At 39.4% G+C, this 14,819-nt stretch overlaps 1 protein-coding gene across 6 annotated transcripts in view; it reads left to right on the forward strand.

Annotated features, from left to right (window-relative positions):
* Positions 1–13,957, forward strand: part of LOC108721004 (cytospin-A) — a 61,358-nt gene extending 47,401 nt beyond the window's left edge. For 3 of the 6 annotated variants that reach the window (XM_018445297.1, XM_018445300.1, XM_018445298.1), the window contains exons 4-13: positions 2,943–3,273; positions 7,855–8,223; positions 8,307–8,519; positions 8,590–9,045; positions 9,180–9,615; positions 9,966–11,840; positions 12,299–12,493; positions 12,690–12,863; positions 12,995–13,377; positions 13,789–13,957. In XM_018445297.1, the coding sequence (XP_018300799.1) occupies positions 2,943–3,273; positions 7,855–8,223; positions 8,307–8,519; positions 8,590–9,045; positions 9,180–9,615; positions 9,966–11,840; positions 12,299–12,493; positions 12,690–12,863; positions 12,995–13,377; positions 13,789–13,878 (4,522 nt within the window). In that variant the 3' untranslated portion in view covers positions 13,879–13,957. Of the gene's footprint in view, positions 1–2,942; positions 3,274–7,242; positions 7,310–7,854; positions 8,224–8,306; positions 8,520–8,589; positions 9,046–9,179; positions 9,616–9,965; positions 11,841–12,298; positions 12,494–12,689; positions 12,864–12,944; positions 13,378–13,788 lie in introns of those variants that run through there. The other 3 variants (XM_018445301.1, XM_018445302.1, XM_018445299.1) reach the window with 3 other exon arrangements.
* Positions 13,958–14,819: the final 862 nt, after the last annotated feature.

The raw sequence follows: 14,819 nt of genomic DNA on the forward strand, positions 1-14,819 counted from the left end.
TATCAATATAGAGTAACTTTAATCTCAGTTTAATTTTTTTATGTATTTTTAATGCTTATCACGGAAAGAATGAATACTCTGAGGTATCTAAAAATTTAGGTAAATAAGATCTGAAAAGAATTTTGTTGGACCATCAAAATAATTATGTAAGAAACTCTGACAGGATGATCAATGTTGCAAAAAGTTTTGACATTCTAGCAATCAGTTTCAGTGTCCCGCATAATTATTTTAATGGTCCAACAAAATTATTTTTAGATCTGTACCTATTTAAATTTTTAGATACTTCGCGATAAAATCATCCGTTTCCATGTAAAACGAGAAAAAGATGAAAAAGTAAGTTATAAATCGAGATTAAAGTTAATCTATGTTGACAGAAATGGACGTCAAAGATTTACGTTATAGTCACATGTGGCTTAATTTGTGACACTATCCAGCGTTATTACATTTGAGTTTCACGCATCCCACGTGCGTCTCTAATCTCTCGATTTGGACAAGCCTATTCCGCAAGTGGTTCACAATTGCGCTCTTTAAAAGGCGACGCGCGGATCACGAGGGAATTCGCGACGAAGAGAATTCCTCAATGGCCGACGAATGCGGCGGTCCAAGTACGACCTCTGGCTGCATTTACAACCCGTTGGCCCTTCGTACAGTCCGGCGAGGCGACCGCCTAAGAAAAGCCTTGGTCGACTGAAAGTGGAAAGGAGAGAAGCGGGACGGGGCAGAATTATACGGGAGGGGACGATCACGATTGTCGGCTCGTGTATTCAGCAGTATTCAGTACTCGATGCACCGTCGCGCGGTATGCGTCGTCGTCGCTGGTGCTCGATAATCGATTAAATTAAATTCTTATCGAGAAGTTCCTCAAACGTCGTTCGGAACATCGTCGTGATCTCCAAAAATTATTAATACAATTAATTGCAGCGAAAATATTATCTGAGAAATATTTTTAAAAGGGAAACGACAATTTCCTTCGCTTCATTAAATTCCAATCGTTCTCGAGGAACCGTCTCGTCGACCGTCCTCGACTCGCGCGAGCGTCGTCCTTGGGGATCCTTGAGAGGTCCGCGCCACCGCAAGGACACTCGGACGTCCTTCCGCGGCGTGCACAGCGAAACATCTCGGCGGTCGTTGGCCGAATCCAAGAGCAACAAGTGGTTGCTACGCAACGTCATCGTCTCGTCGGTCACCGGGATCGCCTCGTTCCTCCCGACGACGGGGGATCCTCAAAGTAGAAGAGGAGGAGGAAGCTGCGAGGATTCTTCGGCGGATCGAGGAAGAAAGTGGCTCGAGGCCGCTCGCTTCACGCACGAATATCGGAATTCCTCGGCGAGTGCGCGCCACACGATGTGGCGATCGCTTGTCCGTGTCGTGTAACGTCGCCGTCGCCATCGGCGCGTCCTGAAACGGAAGGATAACGAGAGAAAGCCGGCTCCTGGGGCCGTACCAACAGTCACCGCGGCCTGAAACGCGAAGATGCTGCTCGGCGAGATTGCCGAAGCCACGGTCCTTGTGCGACGAAACGCGCTGGAGGCTCAACGTATGGAAAGACGCACCTGGATGCGTTCCGAGGTGGGACCGATATCGCGCGATGAACGTGGGAACCTGATTAATGTACTTTGATACTTGACGCGTAGATCGAGTAGTCTGGAAACTGTTCTTTAGCGAGAATAAAAGTTTTTCTACCTGCGCTTGTGAGAATTGACGCAGTTTGAATCGATCGTTCAACTGTCCGTGGTTTCGTTCGCAGATTTGATAACTTTTGCGGAAATGACTCTGAGTGATCAGTTGATGATTCCGTGCTCTCAAATGCGTTTAAATTCGGGACTTTGTTCGCGGTCGAGGAACTCTTGAATTTCAAAATTGCTCTTTAGAGAAACTAATTGTAGAAGTATAAATTATTCGTCCTTTTTTTTTTAAATTATGGATCGCTTTGAAGCGTAAAGTAGTTTCGAGACTGAAGTACTCCGATTTTGCAATGGTCCTCAAAGTGACATTAATTGTGTGGATTAAGTGATCTCTATGTGGATCGATAATAAAAGTTTTAAGTAGATTATCCGAGTGCATTCTGAATTCGAAGAAATCTCATTGCGGAAGTGCTAATCTAGATTTTCTATTTTTTACATGAATTAATATGGATAGAAATAGATCAAATGATTTCTATGTTGATCGACAATAAAAATTCTAAGACTCTGTGGACTGTAGAAGTGCATTCGAAGAGATCTCGTTGCGGAAGTGTTAATTTAAATCTTCTGTTTTTATGTCATCGCGTATAAATATGGATTAAATAATCCCTATATAGATTAACAACAAGAGTTCTAAGTAGACTGGAGTGCATTTTAAATTCGAAAGAATCTCATCGTGGAAGTGATCTAAATCTTCTGCTTCTTTTTTACGTAAATGTGACATCGGAAAATTGTATATTGATTTAAGGAATATTTTTTAAAAAGAATTGACATCCCTGGCGCCGTGCAGCCTCCATTTAGGCTTCTCATCGCACGCCGGCACATTGCGTCCTTCCAGGGAATCTAATCAGGAGACAGAACTGTCTATCGAACGCCCCCGCACTCGCGATAGTCGCCAGGAACTCGTATCCGTGATCTAAGGACGAATTACATTCGTTACGTCGTAATCGAACGAGAAAGACAACAGGATGACAGTCGTGCCGACTCGCGATTTTCCTCTTCGTCCGAGTTCTGGAAACGCTCGTTAACGAGAACGATCGACCATGTCATTGTTCGTTGATGGCAAGGATCGTTCCAGATCGTAGGATTCCTCATCGACAAAACTCGGCTCGTAAAAGAAAGTCATCCCGTTTCGCGCTTTCCTCTCCTCTCTCGAACTCTCCCCGAAGTGTTTTTCTCGTGCTACGAAAAACAGGATTATTTGAATTACGTGACGATGAGTCCAGTGACCATGATGAAGTTAAAATCGCTGTTTCGCAGAGGACAGCCCAGCCAGCAGCAATCGGCGCAACAACAGCAGCAGCAGCAATCGGCGTCGCTGCGCCAGGCGCCGAGCGCCTCCTCGTTGGAGGCAAAGAGCGACGTTTCACCGACTGGAAACAGCTGGGCCGGCTCCCTGGGCAAGGAGCCGGCCAGACTCAAGGCAACGACAGCGTCAAAGGGCCCTGCCAAGGCCTCCAGGATGCAGGAGTTGGAGCGCGAGGTCGAGGCCCTACGTAAAGATCGCGCGCGTCTCGAGGCGAATCTACGTGACGCGGTTTCTGATGGTCAGAAGCTGCGTGAGCTGCGTGTCGAGCTAGCTACCATCAAGGTAAGCATCCGAAAAATCAATTCGACAAATAATTTCTAATTATTTAGGAACGATTGTTAAGGTTGGAGCACAGATCTTTGCATAATACTTAATGTAAAAGCATAAGAAAATCAACAAATCAGAGTCTCTTATTTCATGAAAAGTAAGAAAATGAAGGACTGATTGGTTCATTTTTTTATGCATTATGCAATATGCGTTATATAAAATGTAATATGCAAAATAACGCATAGATTCATAGCATTATTTTTCAGCACTTTATGCTCCCGTCCTTATACTAATTGTAATGAATACTAACAAGTACTCTAAAAGATTTTAATGGATGATTCCTCACACAAATTCAAGACGAAAAGTCAAGGCTTAGTTAAAAAAATAAGCTATATAGTAAATTCAAGCATGATGAACAATGCTGCAAAAAAGTTTTGACATTCCAGGAACCAGTTTGAGCATCCTCTATAATTATTTTGATAGTCTAACAAAATTATTTTCAGATCTGTATTTAGCTAAATTTTTAGATACTTTAGCAAAATCAAATTTTTCCCTGTGATATCTGTAAGTTGCGTGACGATCATTCATAAAAATCATATCTGATTTCGTATCTGATAATTATTATTATGATTATTATTATCAGATTCTGATATTTCTGCTAATTTCGGATTTCTTTGAAAAGCTACATCCAAATTTGCATGTCTATTATTCATATAATATCACGGTTGTATTTTTGTCTTAATATCAAAATACCTAAATAACATCGATTTATTTAAAAAAAAAAAACAATGTTTTATTTTTATATTGGAATAAACTGAATTAATAAGCTTCGAATTTTATATAGAAAACAATTACGTTGGATCGATTTAATTTTAAACTATTCAGAAAGGCCAATTGCGCGATTTCTATATTTAGATTTTTTACGAAATATATTTTTGATATATATTTTACGTTATCCCGATATTCTCTTAATTACTTTTTAATTATTCCTTTCGATGTCTTTATATCATATTTTATTAAAACTGATTATTATTTTTCAAACATTATTTTTCTTATGCAACGTAATTTGGAACATCTAAATGCGAATAATTTTATATTGTTCTCGTATTCTCTCTTCAAGATTCCACATTTAAGTAGGTCGACGGCAGTTTAAAATCGTTCCGAAGGCAGAGAGAGAGAGAGAGAGAGAGAGAGAGAGAGAGAGAGAGAAAGAGAGAGAGAAGGGTTTAAAGAAATTCTTTCCTTATCAGAAGCGAAAAGTCAACTGATATAAATAAAAACGTGTTGCCACGGACATCCTTCATACGATCCAGTATTATTCTCTAATAATATCTCGCGTTTGTCCTTCTCCTCATTTCGAATTGCCCGACTGAAACCAACTTTAGCACGCTATTTTGGATACGTTTATTTTGATATGCAAGAGACGAAATTTTTTATTGTTTATTTTATACGATATGCAAAAAGCACTTTGACTCTCTTTAAATAAAAAAAATTTTAATATTTTTAATATCTTTCTCTATTAAAATTCATCTGCATCATCTTCTTCCATTAGAGAAAAAGACATAATATGCAACAAAATATATGTATAAAGATGACAACTATACAAGTTTTATATGTAGAATTAATGCACGCGGAAAGAACAATTTTGCTGAAGTATCCAAAAAATTGAAAATATGGAAATAATTTTGTTGGACCATCAAAATAATTACATTAGAATCTCAAGCATGAGCAATGCTGTAAAATATTGCAACCGTATTGTGTTTATCGAGGGGGTAACCACTGAAATATTGTCCCACAGATTACACGATTTCATATGATTTCATCAGATTACAAATAATTTTTTTCGCTACATGAAGTAATTTGATAAAATATACAATTTTATTTAATATTATACAATGATTTTTCATGGTTGCATGTAATTATCGGATTATACATAGAGACTTTTCATACGAATTTTATAATGATAGGACTGTGTCCCACGATTACATTAAGTGGTTACCCCCTTGGTGTTTATTTAACTACTTTAATTCTATATATAAAATTTGTATACTCGTCATCTTTATAGTTGCCATCACTACATTTTTCTCTGAGTTTCGAATTATAATAGAATAGATATATTCATGTCCGACCAATCCGACGTAATTATCCTTTTAAAATTTAGCCTTTTAATTCATTATTTGTAGTTGCTTTACTCGAGGAAAATATTCTCTTCGAACAGTTGAAACGCAATCGTCGATACTCCATTTCTATCGGTTGAGAAATAATAACGTGTGGAATGCAAAGCGCATTTAGCGAGTGCGTCGCAAAATGCGCTCGATGAATGAATTATACCGTGTTGTAGCGCCGCTCTGATTCATCTGCAGTTGACGTCCCGCATTAATTTCTTCCCTTCCCCCTTTGCGTCATACTTGGCGTGTCCCTTACACACGTGCATACCTGCATCCCTCCCTCTCGCGTTTTCGCAACCATACAAGGAAGACAACATAAGGCACGGTCGAGGACGACCAGCCGACTGTAAAAATATCCGCTTTGCATCTAAATTGCGATTAAATAGATCGATCCAGTAAAAGATATCTCGCTATTTTGATTTTATGCTACAAGGTGTTCCAAGTATTTACGTTCTTGGTGTAATTGATTTTCATATCTCGATCGATTCTGAGTCGATGGTTCTCCCAAATTTATTTGAATTGTTTCAATTTCTCAACATCTAATATTAATAAAAGCTACGTCGATAATCTCTAAATTTGGAGTGAAACCTCACTATAAAGAGCGAAAATTGAGCTAATCTTGAAAAAAGGTGGCTCAATTTTTAAGAGTGAGATTTCTCTCTTCAGAATGACAGTTCACTTCAAAAGTTTTAGAGAGTACATCTCTTCTTGGTCAAATCACGCATTTAAATGCTACAGAATATTCTAAAAGTTTACGTTATTTGGTGCAATTGGTTTTTATATCTCGATTAATTCTGAGTCGATGATGCCTCCCAAATTTATCCGAATTATTCTTTCAATTTTCCATCTAATATTAATAAAAGCTACATCGCTAATATCTAAATTCATTGGAGTGAATTCTCACTCTCTAAGTACATCATTTTTCTTCTTCGTCAAATCGCTAGCATTTAAATACTAAGAATGTTCCAATAATTTACACACTTGACACAATTACATTTTACGTCTTCGGAGTCGACAGTTCCTCTAAAATTTATTCGAATTAGTTTTAACATCTGATATTACTCATTTTGATATCCAAGTTTCAAATTATAATTTTGTGTTCGCGCTCTTCCCATCTGCAATTTAATCCATAAAAAATCTTTTATTTTTAATCTTAAAAATGTTTTTAATCACAAAAAGTACGTTTTTCTAAACAAAATATCGACTCCAAAAAAATATTCTACGACAAACTGTTAACACTGCATGAGAATAAAATAAATGATTCCATTATCCCTCCAGTTTTCTTTTACCTGCAAATCTTTACATTTTTTCGATCTTCCTTTTGACGCTTGTTTTATTCTAACCGCGTGAATGACAAGCGTGAATACGTAAAAATCTGCATCTATTATACTCTTGCAAAGACTACAAAACTGTTCCGCAGGAGGCACCCTCCTGTGTCATTTCCCCTCCTCAATGATCGTTGCTAGGACGATTGTAGAACCCTTTCCGTTAACACAATGAACGCAACGCGGATTGCATGATTGCATTTTTGACGCGGAGAAACGGAAAATTCGCAATTCAACGAATCCCGTCATTGCGAGCGGCCGCAGAGATCATTTTCGGCCGCAGCGTCAGGAATCTGAACTCGGCGGAAATTATACCGGTTTCAGTCCCACAGCTCGCGTAACCGACGTAACCGTTAGAACATTAGAGAGTGACAGAGTGACGGGAGGAAGCGAGGGGGAGAGAGAGAGAAAGAGAGAGAAAGGGCACGAAGAATCGTTTTTGCGTGCTCGAAAACTAAGCCAGAGGGCGTAGAGCGCGGCGGGGATGTTTACGCAGGAAGAGAGCCGGGGAGGCCGAGCGGATCCGATATGAAAAAGCGTTGCTTCTCGTCGCCTACGGTAAACCCCTCGCCCGTCCCGGAGTAGAGCTGTGAGCTGTCGCGATCGCCGTGTGAACCGCGAGTTCCGATCCTACCGGCGTGTATCGTCCTCGTCGAATGATCACACGTCGTTTGACTCTAACCTCGAATCCGGATTGGCTCCGTATCTCCTCCCCCTCCGGCCCCTCGGCGCTTAATATTTACGAGGCGTCGTTTCTCGCGGCGTCGTTTCTTGTATTTTTCCCAAACAGAGGCAAGGCCGCGAATGTTATGATCGCGAACGTCGTCGGCGCTTTTACGATTGTTTTGCGACGCTTTTTACGAGCCTCTTTTTCCCTGAGTGTCACGTGAGGATAATGTTGCCCTATTTGCAAAAAGATCATGTTATGATTAAACGTTGGTTTACAGGCTGTAATTAAATAATTACAATAGTGACAGAGGTGTTTTGATGTAGACACATTAGAACTTTGCTTGAGATATTGCATTCGTATCTTAAAATTGTTCTGTTCTGTTGATTTTCATACGAGTTGTCGATGGTTTGCATGTATTTGTTTTGATGAACAGGAGCAGCATAGTCTGGAGCTAGAACGTCTTACTGAAGAGAACGAAGCTCTTCGTGCTCGTCTCAGGGACGTCGCACACTCTCCACTGTCAGATTCAGAGAAGCAGCAACTGTTGCTAGATGCCTCGAGGCTCCACAACTCTGCACCAGCCTCCATCGCTATTCCCCAGGACGATGGATCTGCACACAATGCCAGTATACCTCAGGAAGGAGCTCAGTGCACTACGCCAGACTGGGACAAGCACTCCTCCAGCTCAATGTCTGAGGTTTCGGTTGCGTGCTTGCAGGATAGGCTCTTACAAATGGAGGAAACGCATTATTCTACAAACGAAGAATTACAGGCGACTATTCAAGAATTAAGCGACTTACAGGTATGACTTTATCTGTTAACATTGAAAAAGATATTGCATGGAGATGAGAAGAATCTTTTAACGAATTAACATTAATTACGCAGGCACAACTGACAGAATTGCAAGCAGATAATGAAAGGCTAACCGAGGAGAAAGGAGTTCTTTTGGAGTCACTGTGCCGTCAGACAGAGAAGCTAGAAGACTCTCGTTCCAAGGTTGATACCTTACAAGGATTACTTTTAAGAGAGGAACAACCACAGGAAGCATCTAAGGGTTATAATACAGAAAGGGAACAGAAACTTGTAGACCTCTTGAAAGTGAGTACATTAAATTTATTTGCGTAAAAGCTTAGAGTTATCAATTACTGATTACTTGTTACGGTTACAGAGTGCGCAAGAGGAACGAGAGACTTTACTTCAAAAGCAGGAAGAGTTGACCAGTGAACTGAAGAATCTAAGAGCGACTGCTGATGCTAGTGCGGCAGAGACTGAGCGTCTGACGAAATGCGTCGAGTTACTGGAGGCGTCGGTGGACGCGGCGAATGTCGAACGAAAACAGTTGGACACGGAATTGGCGGAAGCCAGGCAGGAAGGCGCGAATCGGAGTATAGAAATCAGTAGATTAGCGACTCTGTTGGAGAACGCGCGAGCAAAGATCGAGGAGTTGGAGCAATCAAGGCAGCTGGAGAATAAGAGCGAAGCGGACGAACTATTAGACGCAGCCAGAAGGGAGAAGGATACGCTCGAAACGCAGGCAGCAGCATTGCAGGAACAGTTGGCACGCTCACATTGCGACCACGATCGACTGAGAGATCAGTATTCGCAGCTTCAGGAAGAATATAAAGTACGCTTGTTTTGCATATATGTAGAATAGATATGACGACTGGTTTTCTTTACAACTGAGAGATATAGAAGCAAACTTTTCATTTATCTAAATAGTTAATAAAGAAGGTAGCTTTTATGTATGTAAAATTTTAGGTGGCTCGGAATAACGCGAAATCCGCCATAGACGATTTGGAGTACAGACTGAATCAATTGAAGGATGAGCGGCTGTCTGTGAGCACGGAACTGCAGCTCGTCCGAGATTCCCTAGCGGAATTGCAAACGCAGTGTCAACGGCACCTGGAGGATAAACGGGAATTGAAAGCTGCGCTGAGCGAAGCACAACGCAGGGAACGCGAGGCACAAACGCGCCAGTATGAGTCGGAGCGTGCGTTAGCTGACGAGCGTAAGCTGAGACAGGAGGAGAGCGCGGAGTGGGAGCAGTTCCAGACAGATTTGCTGATGACTGTACGAGTTGCCAACGACTTTAAGACCGAAGCTCAGAGCGAGTTGGAACGTGTGGTCATGGAGAACAAGGCACAGAGAGATAAACTGAGAGCGTTGGAGGCACAACTTGATAAACTTAACAAAGGTAAACAAGCGGAAATTGTGGACTTCTCTTAAAATTGAAACTGTTATGTGATAGTATATTGTAATACGAGACGAACGTCCAGGATTATGAAGACGTAATGTTAATGCAGTAAAAAATGTATTATATAAGATAATATACTAACACATAATACTCTCTATGAAAAAGAAGATATACAAGAGGATTTTTGTAAATAATCGGAAAAAAGGATATTCTTTAATGGAACGAAATTATTTTAACGTGAATATTAATTTTCTTTTTTTTTTTTAAATCTATTTTATACACATAGCTATTTTGTGAGTTTTATTAATTTTATAATTGTTCCTTTTTTCCTTAATTGGACTGCATACTAGATAGCACTGTAGCGAGTTGCAAAACACTCGATGTCACTAACGAGAATAAAGAAAAAATGGCGAGTGTTTTGCTAAAGCGTGGTCGGATGATTCTAAAGAAGCGGTACGACGCAAGAAAGCATGGGTTACGAAATAGCTTATTCAAAGCAACGATGAGCGATTGGGACTCACATAAAGCGAGGCTTGAAGACATCAATACTGCGAATCAAAACGGACACAATTTATCGAATAATAATCTGGCTATTACAATGGGCGCGCCAGCACTCAAGGAAACTATCAAATTGGAGGACAAATTAATTTCCGGCGAGAAGATTGAATTCAATCCTACGAATCGCATCGACAGCCAGCATACTGAATGCACTACGGATGGAGCAGTCGAGCGTTTAGCGAATGAAAATTCAAAACAATTAAAAGTCTCGAAGAACGAATCGTCAAAGTTCTACTTTAACAACTTTGAATCTGATAAAACTCATAATTCATCTGATAAATTTCCAATAATCGCGGAAGATTATCCGAAACTATACATTACCGTTACGGACACATCCGATAAAAACGCAGTGGCCAAGAGTTCCTTATTGAAAAGCATTCGTAGTATTCAAAACGCTAATGGAGGCTTGTACGGCATTAACATTTCCAACAGTCGATTCTTCGTACCCAAAGATTATGTATTTTCTGGTGTGGACAGCGTATTGAATGACCTGAAGTTCGAGGTCGATCCGGAAATGGGAAGGGTGTTGCAGAGAAGTTACAGCAATCGGCAAGTCAGCACTAGTTTGCCTTCTCTAGATAATACAACAGCAACAGCGGAAACTTCGACTGAGTCGAGCAACTCGACGAAACTACGTGTAGATCCAAACCTTAGAAATATAAAATCGCTTTCAGATTCCGTGTGTGTAATATCAAAAGAAAGCGATAGGATTGAGCAAAGGCAAAAGTTGATTTTTAAAAGATCTGAATTAAAACCGAGCTGCGAAGTAATTGACTCTACCTTGACTGAAACAACGCAATCAAAAACGCTTGCAGAATCACAAATTAGAAATTATGCTGAATCATTAGCTGAACTTGACAATCGTCATAGAACACACGAAAACGAAGAAAAATCACAAGGAATGAAATATGAGGATCATGAATTTTTTTTAACAAAAGAGTCTTGTGTAAAAAATGAAACAATAGAAGGAGAAACATTGTGCAATAATAATGATCAAACTGCGACAAAATGTCTGTCTCTTCATGCTACGTCAGAGGATAAAAAAGTTCTTGACATGCTTGGGGAATCAAAAATATCAAACTCATCTGATAAAAATATCGAAATAAAATTACCGAGATTAATGAAGAATATAAATAATGAATCGGAGAAAATAAAGAGTTCTCATGATATATTAAGCACTCCTCTAATGAAATGGAAATCATATCCGTTGTTAACGCCCTCAGAAATCGAGTATAAATCTAGATATCATTCGATTCCAGTTATTTCATCAGGCACATCAATTTTGAATAATCTTTCAGAGAAAGAAACGGAGATTTCGGAGTTGATCTCAAAATATTCCATTAACCAAGAAAAACAAGCCACCTCTTCGGCATGTACGGAACTGTTACAAGAATCAAAATATTCAAATCTAAGCGAGACAAATCAATTAAATCGTATAAAATTCCTGCAAAGTAGCATACATGCAGGCGAAGACGATTCTCAGATCGAGAAAACGACTTTTTCCGAAAGTAACCTTCGCATGAAGAGCGAGAAACCTAAGGACTTGGGGTCGGATCAACCCCCATCGATAGGACGGATGTCATCCTTAAGAGAAAAATTTGAAACGATCGTAGAGGACGTGGAATTGAAGACGCTGTCGGGACAGCAAATGAGCGAATCTTGCGACCGTAAGTCGCTCTCTTAATGTGGGAAATTCGCTTGTATCGCAAAAATTCAATCTATTGTCCGTCCCGATTCCTCAGTCTAAGCAAAGAATACGAGACTGGCGTATCTTCGCATTGCTAGCACTTACATTGTGCCGCTCATATTGTCTCCTGGTTAACTGTTAACTCAGCTTTCTTTGTGTTTCTCGAATTCTCGATATCTTTATACGCTTATATTCACTTATTGTTTCTATCATGAAATTGTATCGTCCTCACTGAATTAATCCGTATGAACGTGCCATCTTCCATCATGAATTAAGAAGACTTTCGAAATCGTCCAAGTATATTACTTACCGATTACCTGTGCTTTATTTTATGTACAAACATTTATGGCTTATTGCTTTCTTATCATTTCTTCGAGGAATTATTTGTATATGGCGATTCGCTGAGTGCTGTAATGAGTACTTGGAAATTTCTTTCAGCTAACCAAAAAGTGATACAACAACCGCCTACAAAGCCAGCTAGCACACCGACGGAGACTCAACAATCCGTGCTGACAAGTGTGCAACAAGAGATCGCTGCTCGTAGGAAAGCAAACATTTCGCGTCAGGACTCCAGGCTTTCTGTAAAGTGTCTGATCGAGAGCATCGAAAATGCCACAAAACAAGCTAAAGCCGGTAAATGATCACACAATTTTAGAGATAAACAATTGTCAATATACATTGTCCACAACACTTTACTTGAAACTGTGATGTGAAATAACAGATAAAATGTATTATGTTTGGCTCGTAGCTCTTGTTTTTGTATATTTTATTTTTAATCATTTAAGCCGTTTCCTTATATATTTTGAAAATAACTGATTTTACGTTTTAGGACCTGGAAGTCGTAGCAGTTCTACATCGTCTTTAAATTCTATTGGAACTACAGATATCATATCTTTGAAAGCTCCTCTCAGGGACCAACAGCAAATCAACAATTTAATTTGCACGGCGAATTCGACAAATAACAACAAAACGCAATCTACAATTACAAAGAAACCAGTATCAGGTAATTATCAGTTAAAATCTCGCAAACTTAAAATGTTTGTACGATCAAAGATAATCATATAAAGCTAATCATGCATTTTAGAATGGGAGATTCTTGATACCTAATCGTATGCTTTGATTGTTGACGCGCAGAGACAAAGTCAACGCCTGTGGTTTTGAGTCCGGGTGAGCTGTTGGATTCAGCCGCTTTGAATGCCAAGGCGATCGACTTCGTACGTCGAAATAGCGTTACCGATCTGTCGGAGCGTAAAGATCCCTTGTTTGGCTTAGTCAAGAATGGTGGATCCAAGCGCAACGCCTTGCTCAAGTGGTGTCAAAATAAAACGATAGGCTATCGAAATATTGATATAACTAACTTCAGCAGTTCCTGGAATGATGGCCTAGCGTTGTGCGCGATTCTGCATTCCTATTTGCCGCGAAAGGTACCGTACGACACGTTGACACCGGTCGAAAAGCGGCGGAACTTCTCGATCGCCTTCTCTGCTGCCGAGAGTGTTGGCATACCAACTACCTTGGTAAGTTAACTGACAAATTATTCTTGAACGCATAAAGATATACATATAATACAATAACGCATTAAAATAATTTATAAGATCATATTTCAATCTTCCAATTATACATCTAATTAATAAATTAAAATATAGACCGATAAATGAATAACATAAATAAGAGAAAAAAGCCTTTATTCGGTTAAAAGTTTTTTGCAGATTTTAAGAATATTTCTACGTAAAAATTGACATAAATTTTTAAACACAAGTCTAACAATCAAATCAGTGCGTAATTTATAGAACTGAAAAATGTATTTAAAATTTACATAAAAATATTATTGAGCAAGATCCACTTTGACTGAATAAAGATTCTAATATATCTAGCTCTATTACGAATACGCTCTCTTATGAAAGTAATATAAATTATTCTTTCCACAGAATATCGGAGAAATGTGTCAACTCGAGCGACCTGATTGGCAGCAAGTCATGACATATGTGACTAGCATTTACAAGCACTTTGAAACGTAATTGATCACTGTTTCATTGCCTCTATCAGGTGGCATGTGCTACTGTTGAATGCGCTCGGCGTTGTGTGGCGAGCGAGAGAGAACAATAGCATCTAGTCAAGCAAATTTTATGATGAAGAAGGAAGCTATGCTGCAAGAAAGATTCTAAAGATTTGTCAAGGATCGCTGAATCAGCACTGCCTACCTAATTATATTCCCCCTACGCGTTGTATATAATTTCGAATCGAAGAATGTACGAGCCGCTGGAGTATATGCAAAGAGTTCGATGGAAGACCAAACACCAAATGGAATTGCCGTTACTATGAGACTGAAAACTTTTATATATATATGCATATATATGTACACGTACACATGCATATGTGATGTATGCGCTTTGTAGAGCACAAGCGAATTTGGGAAGAATCTTTCGTATGTCGAATGAGAAAGAGGAACCAAGTAATTGTAAGCTTCGCGGGTAGCTTTCTGCAGACAAAAATAGTCGCGAATAACCGCACGTGGTGTTCCTCAAAGGTAAAGTTCGACGTTATGCGTTCACGAAGAGTACACACGCATTGCCTCTACATCGTAGTCTTTTGCACCGTTCTTGCAAAAAAGAAATCGGAAATCGAGTATTTGTGTTCCTCTCGTACCGAATATTTTTGTACGTGTATTATTTTTCGAGAGACTTTTTGTAGAGTTTACAAAATACGAATGTACAGAACAAAGCGCCTTAATTTAAGAGATCTAATTTATTGCAATTAGTCGCATTTTAGTGCTCTTACCAAGCGGAGAGGTCCGTCCCCTCCCCCCCTACTCCATACCCCTGAGCAAGGTTGGTAAAAAACATGTTTTAAACGTATTTTAATAGTTTAAATCATGCTAAATTGACATTTTTAATATGTTTTAAATATGTTTTTTTTTTCTAGTACTGCTTAAAGCATATTTGAAACATTAAAAACATGT

The sequence above is a fragment of the Mycetomoellerius zeteki genome, unplaced genomic scaffold (assembly GCF_001594055.1).
Source record: "Mycetomoellerius zeteki isolate Tzet28-1 unplaced genomic scaffold, Tzet1.0 scaffold158, whole genome shotgun sequence".
Classification (NCBI taxonomy): domain Eukaryota; kingdom Metazoa; phylum Arthropoda; class Insecta; order Hymenoptera; family Formicidae; genus Mycetomoellerius; species Mycetomoellerius zeteki.